At 39.6% G+C, this 18079-nt stretch overlaps 1 protein-coding gene across 6 annotated transcripts in view; it reads left to right on the top strand.

Moving 5' to 3' along the window:
• The window catches only part of dock10 (dedicator of cytokinesis 10), a 60567-nt gene extending 43592 nt beyond the window's left edge, over window positions 1-16975 (top strand). For 5 of the 6 annotated variants that reach the window (XM_088299895.1, XM_088299892.1, XM_088299896.1 and 2 more), the window contains 23 exons: window positions 56-177; window positions 388-502; window positions 1183-1249; window positions 1803-1850; window positions 3646-3747; window positions 4903-5015; window positions 5092-5207; window positions 5989-6126; window positions 6200-6382; window positions 6471-6581; window positions 7238-7453; window positions 8577-8634; window positions 9868-9969; window positions 10822-10928; window positions 11003-11125; window positions 11896-12009; window positions 12797-12943; window positions 13007-13217; window positions 13555-13745; window positions 13862-13962; window positions 14707-14845; window positions 14951-15023; window positions 16094-16975. In XM_088299895.1, coding sequence (XP_088156021.1) covers window positions 56-177; window positions 388-502; window positions 1183-1249; window positions 1803-1850; window positions 3646-3747; window positions 4903-5015; window positions 5092-5207; window positions 5989-6126; window positions 6200-6382; window positions 6471-6581; window positions 7238-7453; window positions 8577-8634; window positions 9868-9969; window positions 10822-10928; window positions 11003-11125; window positions 11896-12009; window positions 12797-12943; window positions 13007-13217; window positions 13555-13745; window positions 13862-13962; window positions 14707-14845; window positions 14951-15023; window positions 16094-16149 — 2753 coding nt within the window. In that variant the 3' untranslated portion in view covers window positions 16150-16975. The remainder of the gene's footprint in view (window positions 1-55; window positions 178-387; window positions 503-1182; window positions 1250-1802; window positions 1851-3645; window positions 3748-4902; window positions 5016-5091; window positions 5208-5988; window positions 6127-6199; window positions 6383-6470; window positions 6582-7237; window positions 7454-8576; window positions 8635-9867; window positions 9970-10821; window positions 10929-11002; window positions 11126-11895; window positions 12010-12796; window positions 12944-13006; window positions 13218-13554; window positions 13746-13861; window positions 13963-14706; window positions 14846-14950; window positions 15024-16093) is intronic. The other variant, XM_088299893.1, reaches the window with a different exon arrangement.
• Window positions 16976-18079: the final 1104 nt, after the last annotated feature.

The following is an 18079-nucleotide window of genomic DNA, read 5'->3' as shown; positions in this document are numbered from 1 at the left end:
AAAAAAAAAAAGTGTAAATGAGGTCGCTGACACCCCCTCGTATTCCCTCCACTAGCTTTCTCATCTTTGGCAGTTGCTACGGGCAACCAGGCGGACTCTCGGGGCTCCCTGATCAGTGTGGACTCCAACCCGAGTAACAGTGACAGGAACAGTGAGAAGATGGATGGATGTGAGAAGGTGAGAAGTGCTTGTTGTGATGATTTGCAGTAGAGGTTCTGTTTGGATGTTTGATTTATTGAACTAAAAAAATAAACACAGATTTTAGGTCTGCATTTTTGCAATGGGGCGTTTTGAAACTTTGTCATACAATCTCCCCAAATCATGGTTTTTCGTTTATTGCCTGTTGAATATATTTGACCGTGTTTCCTCGTGTTTGTATATGCTCAGTTTGCCCGTCCCCAGTCGCTCATCGGCTACGGGTCGCGCTGTGACAAGCTGGACCAGGCGGAGACGCGCAGCCTCCTCATGTGCTTCCTGCACATCATGAAAACCATATCTGAAGGTAAGAAGGAACTCCCAAGCGCTGATTATTCATGAAATGTTTTGGTCGAAGACTCTTGACTCCGCTTTTCTGCCAAGGCGTTTTAGAGCCACGTTGAATGAAACTAAAATGAAAAGACTTTAATACTGTGGCAACACTTTTTCTTTATATTTATATTCAAGTCATCATCATCATCATCCACACCGCTTATCCTGTACAGGGTCGCGGGAGGGTGCTGGAGCCTATCCCAGCTGACTACGGGCGAAAGGCGCACTACACCCTGAACTGGTCGCCAGCCAGTCACAGGGCAGATATTCAAGTCATATTATCGATTGATTGTCTTTATTTCGAGCATATAAGCTTTTTTATTATTATTTATATTTTATTTTATACTCCTATATTATATATTTATTATTATTATTATTATTATAGATTTATTTATTAAATTATCATTGCGTTATTTTGACTTTACCTTTTAATAGACCGAACACTCATGCCATTGTGACTTTTTTCAGTCTCACACTCATCTGTTGTACTCTCTCTATTCTTTTAATCAGGGAATATATAATTAACTATTCATATAATTGTAGTTTTTTTCCCCCCAATGTGCCGCTAATGCTCATTTGTAAGAATGAAATGATTATTTATATAAGTCTCACTCTAATAGCATCACCACATTTTTGCCTTGTCTTTTTTTGCAGATGTGCTGGTGTCCTACTGGCACCGGGCCATCCACCAAGAGATCTCGGACTTCTTTAAAATACTAGAGTAAGCGTTTATCTTTCTTCGTTGTTGAGTGCACTCTGAGAAAGTAACAAGCGTTGCATTACGCGGTCAGTCTTATTGAGAAAAAGTTAATGAGGGGGTCAGAGGAATGCGCTCAATCACAGGTGTTACACTCAAGGCCCGGGGGCCAGATCTGGCCCGCAACAGCATTTTATGAGGCCCGCAAAGGGCAAATTCCGTGTGTCAACTTCCTGTTTCTAGCACATTTTCAACATTGCGATATGAGTTATTGCCCTTTATTTGTTACCAATCCTCCCCTTTTAAAATAAATTGAAGAATTGTTGAACAAACAATTACTGGCTTCTGATTTCAATCTGGCTTTCCGACAATTTGTTGTGTACGTGATAACGTACATTTATATGAGTTCACAGTCATAACCGCCCTCTGAGGGAAACCGTAACTACAAAGTGGCCCGTCCACAAAAATGAATTTGACCCCCCCCCCCCCCCGCCCGCAATAAATGAACTATGTGCGCTCAGTTTTGAAGCAATAAACTGTAATCGTGTTGCGTTTTTGTGCATTTCCTTTTGTTTAGGCTCTGTCTGCAGCATTTCAGATTCATGGGCAAACGCCACATCGCCAGGTACGCCTCCTTTTTAATTGCAACAACGCTGCACACATGCCATCGCCTTATTAAGTCAACATACATCCACATGTCGACCGGAGCATGCGTTATTCATGGCGCTCGTATACAAACGCAGGTGAAGCGGCAACACTAATGTGTGCTTGCGTATGCGTGTGCACACCCGAGACGAGGGATGAGGGATGAAAACGGGGAGGGGGCGTCCGTCTCGCTGTTGTGTTTGAAGCACAGCTGGAACTTGTAGTGTAGTATTTGGCAAGCACGCCGTGGGGGTTGTTTTCCCCGATTTGTGTTTGCGAGACTACTGGAACCGAGCCACTGGCCGCCCTCCCGCCATCTTCTGGTTCCACCCCGGCTAATTAAATTAGCTCCCACTCTCCGCGATACCACGCAGGCTGAGGCAACACGCGGCTTATACGGCGCCAGAGCATTATGAGAGTAAAGATAGCTGCAAGTGAAGCTCACTCTCAGATGTAGCACAGCCTGTCTGGGAGACTGTGAGCTACTTAACATTCGTCTGTGATAGAGGGCCAAGGGGGATACACACCCCGCGTCTGCCTCGCTGCTGGTCCCCGTTTGATGCTCGGCTGACTCCCGTTGAAGTTGCCGCGGGATGAATTACAAAGGCAGCGTTTGCGGCCAAACTATCTGTCAACCATTCAGTTATTAATTTGAGCAATGATTGAATTGCTGTTCTATTTTTTTTTTTTTTGGGGGGGGGGGGGGTTGTTTGTTTTACACGTGCATAACACAGACGTGCATTGCTGTATTCATGTTTTGTGCATGTACCTCCTGTATGCCGTGCGAGTGACATTGCATTGATGGAGTGTCTTTGTATCACTTTTTAAATATGTGATACATGCATGCTGAATGTAACGCTCACCGGCCACAACTTTTGGGACGTCTGGACTGTGTTGTATCAAAAGTTGTGATCCGTTTTTTTATTACATTCTCAGAGAGGTATTAATTTAACGACAGTATATGCTTGTTGTCGTGGTCGCCCGGGAGTTGTTTGTAATATTTTGGCCAGGGGTGCGACGATTAATTGACAGTTATTTGCATATCTAATGACTCCATAATTATTTTGAGAATTGATTAATCATTAAAAGACTTTTTGTTAGTTTAAAATGGTCGAAATTCTCATGGTATCAGCCTCTAAATATTCTCAGATTTATGTGGTCCTCATTGAAAGCAGACTGATTATCTTTTTATTTTTATATATTTTTTTGCTTTAATGATTGAAATGAAAGGTCATGTGATACGACATTGCGATGGTCTGTTGCTTCTGAAAACTAGTTACGTAAACCCCGCACACGGTCTTGTTCAGCCACATGGCCTTTGCGCTAAAAACGTGCGTTTTAGATTTACCTTAAATCAAAGTATAGCTAGTCGGTATGTGCATGTTCTTTATTTTCTTGCTTGCTGCACTTTATTTGTCTCGTCATTTATCTGACCAAGGGTTTGCATTAGTTGTGATCAAGCTTCATTCAGGCCTCAAACAACACCGCCACACATTCTAAACATCTGTTTGTTTTGACCTGATTACGAAGCTGCTCAGCTGTGCAGTTTGACTGGTTTTGGTTTATTAATGTCATTCCCGGTCCTCTGTTCACTACTAACATCCAATACTTTGAAAGAGTCCGTATAACTACCCATTATTTCCGTAAACTCATACCAGTGAAATTAAGCCTTTTTATCAGCTTTAATGTAATACAATGTTTTGCAAAAATCTTTTTACACACTCCCTAATAAACCCGACTAATGTTAACTGTGATGTGATGTGGCTCGTGAACAGGAAGCTAGCAGCGGCGCTAAAGCTGGCCCAGTCCACCCACGCCAATGGCACACTGAAGGTCCCTAACCATCCCTCCCAGCCCTCAAGCCTCCTCCCGCAATGGTAACCAGTCTCTTAACACAACGTACTTGAATTGTACTAAAAGCTCCATAAACAGAAAATACAAATTCAGGCTTATATTTACATTTTGTGTATTTATTCATCAGTCATGTGACCACCACATATTTATATCATGTGAAACTGTTCTCAGCATGCACAGATGATAAAAAAAACTTGCAGTACTTCGGGTTTATTTATTAATTGAAGCTAAACAATATCTTATTTATAAAAGTGACAGGCTTCTCTCCGTTATATCTATCTGTGATGGACTCGTGACTCGTGGTGCAACGGATTATTTTAGACCCGTGATCCATACGGATCAAGCACCACAGTTCGGGCCGGGCTCGATCCCAGGAATGGCTGATGAATAAAACACTGCGCGCTATCACATTGAGGCAACACAATTACTCCGCATTCACTATAATAGCAGCAGAAGAAGTTTAAACCTCACATGGATCACGTAACTCGCATGTATGGGAGCATTTTGGCAACTTCAGATGACACATCCTCAAATTAACTCATTCACTACAAGCTGAGTAAAATAAAATAAAATTAAAAAAAATAATAATAATCTTTGACGTCTTTAGCCGTCAATGGTAGTGAATGAGTGAACGAGAAAGGACTTTTTTTTTCTTGTCCGGTCACCGTCATTTAGACAAACTTGTCAAAAAAGTTGCAAACATATTCAACGAATGGCATAACAGCTACCTTGACTTCTGTTTTTGACCTGTCGGCTTGCTTAATCGCAGTTTTAATTTTTAATTGACATTCCATAATTAACGACATCAAATCTTGTTCAGTCGCTAATTTAGGACGCTAACAAACCGCTAGTTAATTACGCCGTCATTGTATAACACGACACAAGTCTCCAGCGTGAGTAGCTAATACTGGTTAGCACCTAGCTGTTAGCATTAGCAACAAGTACCAGCTCCCCTGTCATTCCCTACACTGGTTGCCGCAAAAGTTGGTCTGTGGCGGCAAAAAGGTTGGGCACCACTGTGCTAATAGACTCTTATACTGTAGCAACCATTTTACGCACAAGTGTAGTCATTTATTTATTTTATTTTATTTTTTATTGATTGAATAGTCCAGGAAGAGTATTTGTAGCCTGTAGATCAATGCAATCCAATCAACAGTGTCTGCTTATCTTTCCACCAGGATGGCCTCCTCCGGAGGCGACGGTCACCGACAGGCACGTTCCCAAACCATGCCCATCATCCGGGGCAAGAACGCCCTCACCAACCCCAAACTGCTGCAGATGATGGAAACCGGTAGGACATTTCCCCCAATCAATGAATAAAATGTCAGTCACCTCATTAAATTCCGCTCTTTGTGTCTGATGTCCAGATGGGACTATCCAGGATGGGGACAATTTGAGTCCCACTGATGTTGAGGCCAATGTGTCTACTGAGGTGGCGCTCACTGTGCTCGATGTTCTGGAGCTATTTGTGCACCATCATAAGGTGCGTGTTGTCCCCCTCAATCACAGGACCGGTTTAGCATTAAGCCCTTTTTACCCGAATTAGGATCACCAAAATTGTTGTTTGGCAATGTAGAACTCAGCAGAAAAAGAGGTCATAATCTTACAAATACATATTTGCAAGGTGCAGAAAAATTTTGTTGATAAAAATTTACTCATGAGCACTAGTTGGTGGCAGCGAATTTTTCAAAAAGCAGCAGTTTGTTATAACAGTTCTAACATTTTTCATATTTGAACACAAATGGTGCGGCAACACATCCACAGACAATATAAGAATATTCACTGGCACATGTTTTTAATCGGAAAATTACTAAAGCTTCCCAAGATGTTGTGACGTCTTCCCCTGACGTGTGCTGCATTTATGTATGAATTGTACTGCCCCCTTGTGGCAAAGGCGAGTACGCGGGAAGGTGCAGCGGAATGCTTTTTGAATAATGATGCAAAAAAAAATATTGTCTTGGTTGCTTTTAAGTGCATGTTCTACACATGAAGTCTTTCCATTCCTTTTTTTTGTCGAGAGGGAGGTCAAATTTTGTAAATATGAATAAAACGGAATTGGAAAATATTATATTCATAGAATTAAATTACAAGTACTGCACTTTTTTTTCTCCATACCTTAATTTTGATTGTCTATTTTGTGTCATTTTGACAGATGACCAAATACGACCTCGTTAAGATTAGATTGAGATACACTGATACCCCCTGGTGGAAAAGCAACGAAACTTTTCAGACTCGTTGAAAAATGTCCCTGCATATGATTCCAGAAACAGCTGCTGCTTGATGACGGACAGAACGCACTGATGAAGAAGGTGCTGGACACCTACTTGCTCTTCTTTCAAATTAATCAATCAACCGCCACCCTTCGCCACATCTTCGCTGCGCTCAGGCTCTTTGTGCAAAAGGTCTCCCATACCAGCTTATTGATCCACTCCAACAGACCACCAGTGACATTTTTTTTCCCGCTCTCCCTCTTAGTTCCCCAGCGCGTTCTTCCAAGGCAAGGCGGACCTCTGCGGCTGCCTGTGCTACGAGATCCTCAAATGCTGCAACCATCGCTCCAGCTCCACCCAGATGGAGGCGGCGGCGCTGCTCTATTTCGTCATGAGAAAGAATTTTGAGTTTACCAAGGGAAAGTCTATAGTGCGCTCGCATCTTCAGGTTAGTGTGCCCCTCAAAAAAGTCTTTTATATTTTCCTCTTGGATACAATTGTGGATAAAAGTGTCTTCTTTTCTTCACCACTTTTAGGTGATCAAAGCAGTGAGTCAGTTGATAGCCGATGCTGGCATTGGAGGGTCGAGGTTTCAGCAGTCGCTGGCCATTGTTAATAATTTTGCCAATGGAGATGCTCCACTCAAGGTGAGACTGCTCAAATATTTTAGCGCGGCGTTTTGTCAAGTGTGATTTGGGAAAGAATCGCTCGTAGTTCCGCGGTCGTGATGCAAACTCCATTAAAATCAGTTTTATTTGGAACGGGAGGGAAAAAAGATTCCGGGCCTTAGACTGTGGTAGGAAGCCACAAACTTAAGATGACAAATATTCACCATTCTAAATGATAAAATTGTATCTTTTAAATTCATGTAAATTTGAATTCAATCTGTATTAAGTATAATATATATTTTTTTCAGGAATGCCTGAATCTGAAAATAAGCCCTTATTTAGCATTAAAATGTCTTAAATCAATCTTTCAAAAGTCTTAATGTAAACACGATAATAATAAGTCGTTTTTTATGATTAGAAATACTAAGACCCAACCAATTAATTGGATGGTCGAGTTAATTGGCTAATATTAGCTTTTTTTTAATGGCGATTTATTTTTTTTTCCCTGCTTTTTTTTAATTGCACCAAAATATTGAAAAACACCTAACATCCCATTAAAAAAAGAAACATTTTTGCCTCTTTTTCTCTCTGTTGTGAAGGTAAACACATCGTCGCTGTCCTATGAAAAAGCGAACCTAATAATGTGACCGCCAGCCGATTTGTGCGCAACGTCATCGGCTTTGGTCTTTGTGCAGAATTCTCCCTTCCCGGCCGAGGTCAAAGACCTGACCAAGCGCGTCAGGACGGTGCTGATGGCCACGGCGCAGATGAAGGAGCACGAGAAGGACCCCGAAATGCTTGTGGACCTACAATACAGTTTGGCCAACTCATACGCCAGCACGCCTGAGCTGCGACGCACCTGGCTGGAGAGCATGGCCAAAGTCCACGTCCGCAATGGCGATCTCTCCGAGGTACTTTGAGAGAGTTTGGGTACTTTCCTCCCGTGTGGAGTGTGTGTGTTCCCTTGCGTGGGTTTTCTCCCGGTACTCTGGTTTTCTCCCGCATTCCAAAAAAAAACCAAGTTAATTGAAGACTAAAAATCAGGGGTGAACAAAGGCCACATACGGCCCGCTCTGATTATTTTTTTTTCTTTTTTTGGGGGGGTCTGGCACACCAAGCATTTACATTGTCAAGAAACCTGAAATGATTGTTTGGTTAATTTTTTTTCATTTTGAAAATTGTTTTTGAATTAAAATGTGTTTGTTCATTTCTGTAGTAATGAAATATGAAATGAACAATTGATTTTATTAAGTAGAGCCTTAATAACCCTGCGGAAATTAATAAATCAGTTTTCTGTCGACAAATTTTACCTCCTAGCCCTTAATTCTTAAATGTGACATAGTATATTTTTAGATAATTGTTACATTATTATTTTTATTATTGTGGAAACCTTTGATCTAGAAAACGTAACTAAATTTTATTTAGAAATTCATCTTGAAAGCAATTTTATTTAAAAAAAAAAAAGAAAGAAAGAAAAAGCTAAAAATATGTTTACCAGCGTAATTGGTTAAATTATCCGAAGATTAATTATAAATATTGCTGTTAAAAATTAGAATGATGTTATTTTGTTATTAAAATAAATGAAATATAATTGTATTAATTTATCATTTTATACTGAATTAATATATTAATTAATATTAATTCTCTTATCAAATGTTAGTTATTATGAATAATAAAATATTGATAAAAATTAGCCATAAACAATGGTATTATTATTACATAATTTTACACCCTCATTTTAACGTTTCATTTTAAAAAAATATATATATTTTATGCAGCTTTTTCCATTTTAAAAAAAATAAATAAATAAATATAAACCTCACTGCTTGTAAATTGTCCCCAGGTGTGAATGTGAGTAAATGTGCCTGTGATTAGCTGCCAACCCGTTCAGGGTGCCCCCGCGCCTCTCACCCCGAGTCAACTGGGCTCGGCGCCAGCTCACCTGCTACTCGAATGAGGACACACACAATTGTGATTTGATGGCCAGAAGTGATTCAAATTGCATCTCAGTGCATCTTTTTTTTATTCTCACAGGCCGCCATGTGCTACATTCACATCTCTGCTCTGATTGCCGAGTCGCTTAAGAGGAGAGGTGAGTACGCACACACTCCGGCAAAAAGCTCTCTCGCAGCATGGTTTGCCTTTGCATGCTCATCCACACGCACACCATGTGGGCAAAAGTATTGGGACACCAAGCAGGAATTGAAAAGCTTCCACTCAACTGCGAAGACTTTTTGGGTGGCAATTTTAAGGTTTGATGTGGTTCAGGTCAGCGCTTGCATGTTCTTCCACACTAAAGTCATCCAGACATGCCATGACTGGACCTTGCTCAAACTGTTTCCCGAAAAGTGGAAGTATCTGTTTGTCTAAAATGTTTTGCAAGTAGGACTAAACGACTTAGAGAAATATTGTAATTGTTTTTTTTTTTTTTTTTGTTTATTTTTTTTCTCAACATTGTCACTGTGATTATTTTTTAAGGTCCTCTTCCGAATTTTCTTTCCTTTTTTTTTTTTTTTTTACAAAATACAAGCCATAAATCAGTTATACGTAATCAGATTTATTATACAATACATTATAGTTAGGGTTTTACAGGTTCGGCTTAAGCCAAAATATTGAAAATTGAAAGCCCGTTTATTTATAACCTAGAAATTAACATATCTGGAAGACACTATATGAATAAAGATATTAAATATACACCGCCCAAAATGAAATTGCAGCCTTTGTGCTTTATAAATTGCATTCTACTTCATTGTGATGTCGAATTAAAATTAAATGTTCAGTCCTATTTACAATGCTGACTAATTACTATATAAGGACTAACAGGATGGATTGATTAATTTAGAGGTACGTCTCAATAATTTTGTTCACATGACATTTATTTCAGTCTGCATCTTTCAAGAAACGGTCACTTACAACCTAGGAGTCATGATCAACCAACCATTTTTCTCTCTCATTGCTAACACGGTAACTGCAAGGTTGCGCAATCTTATCATCAAGGAAGAGTGCTGAGGCGAGGGGGGGGGGTTGTTGTTTCACGTGTCATGTTTGCATTGAACACATTTGTCGGACGCCACAGCGAATGCAGCTGAATTCTCTTTGCTAGTAAACTTTTGTCATTCCTGCTGCTGAAGTCCGCTCGAATTACGAGACTAACATATTGCACGTCACCTCTTCCCTGTGTCCATTCTTTTTCATTTGAACCTCATGTCTGGCATAGGTTTGCATGCCCTGCACGCATGTGATGAACACAAGCTGCTTATCTGCTTGTGGACATTGAAAAAAAAAAATATGTAAACCTCCTTCATCCTCCCTTCCCACCAAACAGGCTACTGGAGAGCAGACAAGGCCCGGATATCCAGCGTGTCCCCTGAAGAAAGTCCCGTCTTTAAATGTAGCTCCTTACTAACCACCTCCCGAGACCAAGACAGTGAGTTGTGTGCGCCTGCGGGGATGTTTGGGTCGGTCAGAACAGGAAGTGTCGTGACGTGTTGAACAGGTGGATGCTGAAGCTTTCAAGGACAAGGAACAATGCTGAGGGGGCGCGTGTGAACCTGGTGAACATGCTTTTTTTGCCACCATACTATAATAAAGTGTAATTGCACATCCACTCCAGTAGGTGGCAATGGCGCTCTCCTTGCCCGTGAGCTGAGAGTATTAACGCTATGGTGTAGGTTTGTTTTGCAACAAAAATGCTGTTTTTCATAGTTGCGGTGGAGAGTGGGTGGTAGGGTGGGGTGGGGGCGCCAATTGTTTTCTTCTTGCTGGGCGTACCAAAATAATTGAGAAGCATTGGTTTAACCTATTAAGCATCAGTTATTTGAACGAAAACGGTGAAGAAACACATGTGGAGAGATAAAATACTAATACTCAGGCATACACGGGGAAAAAAAAGACTGGAGTCTTTGGATTTACCTAATTCGGACATGGACATTGGTCGCACATGATTAAAATGTGTTAAACTCGCATATTATTGAATATTCTCGATTGAAAAGCCACATTTTAATCATGTGCAATCAAAAGTTAAATCCTATTTTTTTCCTGCGTGGCTCAACTGTTTTCCGGCTTTTGTCACGTGATGTTCCAGTTCGAATGCGCTTGGAATTTCATTCATTAATTTCACTCAACACAAGGGGGCAGTGCTGGGTAAAATGCCACACCCCTTGCTACTTTTTATAACAAAATAAAGGAATTGTGTTGTAATACAATAATCCTGGATGGTGTGCTTCTGCCATTGTTTCAACCCACACTGAGGTCCTTATCGTTATTCTCACAACTTCAGCTTCGTTTTCTCTGGGCTGGGCGGCCTTCATGTGCATCAGCCCAAACGTCAAAGAGGAGGGGGCCATGAAGGAAGACGCGGGTACACAAGACACTCCCTACACTGAGGTCAGTGTTCGCTCGAGGTTGCTGGCGTCTACTTCCGCCTGTCTACTCTTAATGGAAGCCTATGTGGCGTGTAGGACACTTTGGTGGAGCAGCTGGAGCTGTGCGTGGATTACCTGTGGAAGTCGGAGAGACACGAGCTCATCGCAGACATCAACAAACCTGTTATTGTTGTTTTTGAGAAAAGGAGAGATTTCAAGGTTTGATCATGAGCATTGTCAGTCATTTTGTGGTATGTGGGTGTAGTATCTCTGAGTTAAATGTTCTAACTGCCAGGGTTATAATGGTTTGGGGTTTTTTGTTATGTAGTTTTTTTTTTACTTTTGTTTTGATTTTTTTTTTTTTTTTTAATTCGTTTTAATTAGCTTTTAGAGCAGGTTAATTAGTACTTCCTTTTTTTTTTTTTTGAAAATGCTTTGTTTTTTTATTTTCACTCATAAAACCTGAGTTTCAGTATTTATTTTTAATTATGGGGTATTGATTGTTTGCGATAATTCAAACAGACGAAATTTAGAAATTAATTGACAAGGAGGAAAACGAGGCATAATTTCGCTCTGATTTTAGTTAGTAAACGTAAAATGCAGTTTCAGTTATTGTTTTTTGAAAAAATAAAACGCTTTTTCTTGTTTTTTTAAAATGCTTTTTCATTATTATTCTAGATATTTTAATGTATACTGTATATAATGTCAGAGTGGTTCATTTTATTTTCAGTGCAGTTCTTCAGTTGTATTTAACTTTTAAGCACATTGGAGGCACATTTTTTCGAACATTTATTTCCATCCAAATTTTATTTTTTTTCTAACAAAATAAATGTTCATTTAATGAGTATTAAATAGACTGTTTGAGAGTTTTTTAAAAGCATTTTAATCTTGGTCATGATGATTTTACATTGAAGCTAAGTATAATTTTGACGAGTTGCTAGGTGTAAAAAGTTTGAGAACCACTTTCACGCATGCGTTTGTCTGTGCAGAGATTGTCTGAGCTTTACTACGACATCCATCGCTCTTACCTGAAGGTGACGGAAGTGGTGAACTCGGAGAAACGGCTATTCGGACGCTACTACCGCGTAGCTTTCTACGGACAGGTGAACGATTATTTCTGCATCGTATTAGTACAATATATAATCGGAAAATGTTGTTTTAATGTTATCAAAGTCGATTTCACTTTTCTCTTTTTTTTTTTTTTTTTTTAAGCTATTTCTACTTCATTTGGCCAAATACTTTTTACATCAGGATTAATTTGTTGCAAAGCCGATACCAATCAGTTGAAAGTTGTGATTATGGCCCAATTTTTTTCCATGAGTACGAGATCAGATCGTGACAATTCGAACAGGTCATCGTAATTTATTTATTTATTTTCTGCGCTAACGTAAGTAAATTAATACAATCAGTTCTATTGCTATGACTAGAGTGTTTTTTTTTTTTTTTTAAACACTCCATAATGGGATTCAAGCGCCTCAAAATGCTCACCGACAGTTTTGTGTCCTTAATTTCTCTGTGCTCTTTTCTTCCTTTTTATTTTTATTCTATTCTATATCAAGATTGCGGTAAGTGTTGCAATGTTTTGGTTTGTTGGTTTGTTTGCTAACAACTTTGCTCCTCTACTATCCGTTTGCCACTATTAACTCTTGATCAACTCCCCCTTTTGGAAGGTTTGTCAAAAGCTTGCCGTGCCAGTTGACTCCCTTTTTAATCCAAAAGTTGCTTTCCCTCCTCAACATTGACCGGGACGTTATGACAAATAAACCTCATTCACTTTGGGAATTTAACACTTTTGTTATCCCGATTGTAACACAACGGCAACGAATGTGTGCTACACATGTGATATTAAAATGAAACACATTTTGTGATTATGCATGTGTGTACTGGTAGGGGTTCTTTGAGGAAGAAGAGAGCAAGGAGTTTATCTACAAGGAGCCAAAGCTGACCGGGCTGTCCGAGATCTCTCAGAGGTTGCTCAAACTCTACTCTGACAAATTTGGTGCGGACAATGTCAAAATGATCCAGGATTCCAATAAGGTCAGTGATGTCATTATTTGGAGAAGGTAACGCATCGCTTCATAGGTCTGTTTTCTCCATTAGGTCAATCCCAAAGACCTGGACCCAAAGTTTGCGTACATTCAGGTGACGTACGTGCTGCCTTACTTCGACGAGAAGGAACAGCAGGACAAAAGGACGGACTTTGAGAGGCATCACAACATTAACCGCTTTGTGTTTGAGACGCCTTTCACGCTCTCTGGGAAGAAGCACGGCGACGTGGAGGAGCAGTGCAAGCGGCGCACGATTTTAACGAGTGAGCATTTTCTCCATTTGCGCATTTTTTTCACTTTGGAATACGATCCTTTTATCAAACAAAGACGATGCCAAAAAAGCACATGCGTGGGTGATTTAAAAATTAGCATTTGCCACTCCAGGCCTAAAGGGGGTGGTAATGAGCCACATAAACATCTTTTCAGCATTCATTGGATCTGCTGGATCCCTGTCCTACTTTTCACCCCACTGCAAGTTGACTGTAACACCCCAAAAAAATAAATATTTATATATATATATATTTCTTTGGTATGTATTTTATTTATTTATACACACCGCTGAAGCATTGTTTGAAATACCTTTTGTCTGCCTTTTCTCAGCGAGTTCCAGCTTCCCGTACCTCAAAAAGCGCATCCAGGTGGTGGAGCAGCAGAGTACGGAGATGAACCCCATCGAAGTGGCCATCGACGAGATGTCCCGTAAAGTCTCTGAGCTCAACCAGCTGTGCAACATGGAGGAAGTGGACATGATCCGACTGCAGCTCAAATTGCAGGGGAGCGTCAGTGCCAAAGTGCGTCTTCTTGTTCTGTTCAGAAAGCGCACGCGTTTACAGGATTTGAAGTTTTGTCTCTTGCCTCATATCATCTTTTTTTTTTTTTAATTTATTTATTTATTTTTTTAAATCAGGTCAATGCAGGCCCAATGGCGTATGCTAGGGCATTTTTAGAGGAGAAGAATGCCAAGAAGTATCCAGACAACCAGGTTAAACTACTGAAGGAGATCTTCAGGTATGTCTGATGCTGTCAGTGATTAGTAAGAAAATGTGAGAAACTGACAAAAAAAAAAGTTTGATTGCCTTTATTAGTAGTTTAAATCATAAATAATCAACAAACTATGATCCCAACGCCCTTATATCATTTCAAACCCATATTACAACATTACCCTGAGAAAATTTGAGGAAAATAAAATACTCCAAAAGTGCATGTAAACTCTAACTTCTACCAACAACCCAGGCTAAACTTAGCTCCTCTCCATCATACAAAGATTGTCTTTCGGTCAAGATGTATCAGATTAAAAATACAATGGACTGCTATTTGAGGTGTATTGCGACCGAAGCTCGTGCAATGAGGAGACTCTGAGTGATGATGCCCACCCAAAAAGATATAAAGATGCCGGCTAAGTACATCAAGAAGCTTCTCTCCTGAGTTCCTTCAGTTTAACGTACTGTCGGTGCTTGGCACGAAATAGCGCCTGTTATAAAATACGAAAATGATGCCAATTTATGCAACATTTACTCTTTCAATGCCAGCCACTTTCAAAAAAGAGAACCAATTGAGTGCTAGCAAATTTCAAGAATTGGGGTCAAAGAATATTCTGTTTTATGACAACTAAAACACAGAAACGACCATGACAGAAAAAAAGTTAGTCTCTACTTCATTCCATATTTTAGTAATCATCAATAAATCTTTTACGTGAATGCCGCCCAAAGACTTAATATTGTCTCTGCTTTTTTTTTTTTCCCCTGCATGCAGGCAGTTTGCTGAAGCCTGCGGCCAGGCGTTGGATGTGAACGAGCGTCTGATCAAGGAGGACCAGTTGGAGTACCAAGAGGAGATGAGAGCTCACTACAGGGACATGCTGAGCGAACTGTGTGCCATCATGAACGAGCAGGTTGTTGTCTTTTTTCTGACGCAACATCCATTGTTGTCATCTCTCGTGTCATGTGGCATTATTGTTCCTATTGCTGTCCTTGTACTTGTTTTCTCCAACTTGCAGCTGCAAAAACGCGTTCTCGCCTCCAGCGCCACCTCTCTCTCTAACAGCTCTCTTTCCACTCTGTCTAAGACCGGTACGTCGTCACTCTCATTTTCACTCACTTAACCACCATGACCATTCCCTGGCATCTCTATATGTGTAGAGACGACGGGATCTTCATCCCGCAATTAGGAAAGTTTGGGGAAGATTTGTGGGAATTGTTGTCTCAATGATCCATTCGTACTTTAGATGTGCACGCTACACACAGCAAGTATTCATCAAATCAAATGTTTTTTGTCAACTCTCAAAAATGACATTTTGAGATGCAGGCAGGAGACGAAAAAATGCCGATGTATATCTTATTTATTTATAGAGTGTAAGTTTATTGTTTAAGTGTCGACATGTTAACGTCTCATGGAACATGATCGGAGTTACTGTGAAATCCCGTAAATAGCGCAAATTGTTTTGAACACAAACAATGATTCCAAAAAGTGGGATAGGTCGTAATTAGATTTTCCACGGTATTTCAATGTTTTCAATACAATAATAATTTTTTTTTTTAATGGCACATTTCATTCACAGTGTAATTCGAAGATCCTTCACATATACTTTAATTAAAATTACAACATTTAAAATATAATACAAGATATAAAAGCAAATATTTTTAAAATAATAAAATATTCAATTATTTGAAAACTAGTTTAAAAGAGGAGTATATTTTGAACCTGGATTTCTAAGCATTCACAATTTATTGGTATGCCATTCATATTTTTCACTCTGATCATAAAGTTCAAATGATGGGACCGTATTATTCACAAGTACAGAGAAAAAAAAATGCTTTTTAAGTGTGATTTGGGTGGAGCGCGTATTATACATGGGTGTGTTAGTCACAGCTTTTTTTTCTTTTTTTTTTTAAATACATGGGTAGAGAACCTTGAAAAAAATAATCCCTTATTAAAATATTTTGGGGAAAACAAATGCGTTTATTTGATTCGTTTTTTCAAATGCTTTTAGCCCAAGTTCAAACAGAACGGTGCTCCGAAATTTCCCGGGTAACATTTGTGCGGTTGAAATGAACCAACAGGAAGTTCCAGGAATTATAGTTCAAGTAAAAGATCCAATTCAGCTCTCTGATTCCTCCTTGTTTTCATTTATTGTGTCCAGATTCCTCACTCAAGGCAGCCAGGAACGGAGCGCCACAGCGGCTTCTGAACGGCTGAGGCTCCCCCCGAAGGACTTTTTTTTTTTGCCTTTTTGCGAGTGCTGAAAGTGATAGTAGACGAAGAAAAAGAAGACAAGGGAAGAAGTGTGTAGACTGTGCTCGTGCTAGTCTGTTGTCCTGTCGTTGAATGTCGCATTAGCTGATGCACCGGTAGGTTCTGTTTAGTTTTGGTTCTCGAGAGGCGGCCCTGAAAAACTGGCAAGCAAAAAAAAAAAAGAAGAAAGAAAATGACCGGTACTTAAACACACACATGCACCTTCTCTCCACAGCCTTGCCCTTTAGTTTCAGTGACTTTACTGAGTTGGAGGTACTTTCAGCTTCTCCTTGCGTTTATTTATTTTTTTTTATTTGAATTTAAGAAGGGAATTTGACACCCCCCATAAAAAAAAATAATTTTAAGTTTATTTCAAAGAAACTGAATGTGTTATTTTCTCAAGCGTGTAAAGAGCTGAATGCACCTCCGGTCAGTTTTTGAATGTAGAACAGCTCCAGAGTGCTAATTTGTATCCTCGCTAACATTCGCCCAAATATCAGCACACCCATTTTCAAGCGGAACCAATTAAAAAAAAAAAGAAAAGAAAAGAAAAAACAAAAAAAAGAAAACAGAGTTATGTTTTGTAACATTTTTAAATGCATTGTTACTGTTATTATTTACTGTTTTGAATTGTATATAAGAAATATTAATATTTAAAACATTTGAAATGTTCCCTTTTTTTAATAAAATATACATATAAATATTTGTTTAGCTGACTTCGCAAAAAAAGATAAAAACTAAAGTTTTATGTATAACATTCAATTAAAATTTTGTTAATGTTGAAAAGTTATCATTGAGTGATTACTGCGTAACTTTTTGTTTACCAACTTGCATCCATTTTCTCCAACCCCAAGACTTTACTTTTCCACCAGAGAAGAAGAGCAAGAAAGCAGGACCAAATTAGGTCAAGAAAATTGTTTTTCCAAGTTTATTAGCCATGAAAAATTCAACCTGAGTCACCACTAGAACACCAATCTCAAAAGTACACAAATGATTTTTGAACCGTTGACAGTTCGTTTGAAGTGAGTTTTTTTGTATCCTCCAAAAAAGTGGCTGTATTGATGCGGAAATGATACTTTGACCTTGTACAAAGCTCGTATTGCTTTATGAAAGCTACTTGATGGGAAGTTATGGCAGCATGGTAATGGTTTGACTCACAGTTGAGAAGTTCTGGGTTCAAATCTCAGTTCTCTCACATTCCATTCCAAAATCATGTTTGGCCTTTGAATGAGGAATTAATTAATTTTCTTTGTGATGACATGATAACGGCATATGAAACTTTCACTGAAAGGGAAGTGACATCCCGTATATTGGCTTGAATAGAGCGAAGTAATGTGCTGCGTGCAACTGATCAGGTGTCAATGTTTTGCAGGTCGTAGGAGCCGAGCCGAGTGCCTTGTTAATATTTAATGTTAATGTGTGTCTTTTCGCACTCATTGGCTCGGCCTGATGTCGATTTCGCAAAACTGTCCTCCATCACTGCCGTCGCTGTCGTCACCAAGGTTGTGTGCGCAACCAGCGGGCCGATTTTGAGTTTCTCTAAGTTCTTTCCATACCAGTTTACGTGTGCTTGGACTGTGGAAGGCTCAGGTTGCTTTGAGTCAGCTGCTTTCAACACAGGTAATGCTATACAGCTTTCCCAGTTTTATATTAATTAAAAGTTCTCTTGACACTTTGCTTCCACAGCTTGAGAACATTGCACTGTGACTTTATTATCCTTGAGTGCAATAATTAGCCTTGTGGGACACGTTTGTGTAGATTACACCAAAAGAGATAGGAATTGCCCCCCATGTTTTGTTCTGAACCACAAAGAGGATTCAGCTCTCCCCGTGCAAGGACCCAGGCATAGTTTTCCAGAAACTGGACCCGGGCGCTGATGAATAAAACATCCTCC

The sequence above is a fragment of the Idiotropiscis lumnitzeri genome, chromosome 7 (genome assembly GCF_059441095.1).
Source record: "Idiotropiscis lumnitzeri isolate Australia: NSW breed Sydney's pygmy pipehorse chromosome 7, RoL_Ilum_1.0, whole genome shotgun sequence".
NCBI classification, from domain to species: domain Eukaryota; kingdom Metazoa; phylum Chordata; class Actinopteri; order Syngnathiformes; family Syngnathidae; genus Idiotropiscis; species Idiotropiscis lumnitzeri.
This window is presented reverse-complemented; position numbering and strand designations above follow the sequence as displayed.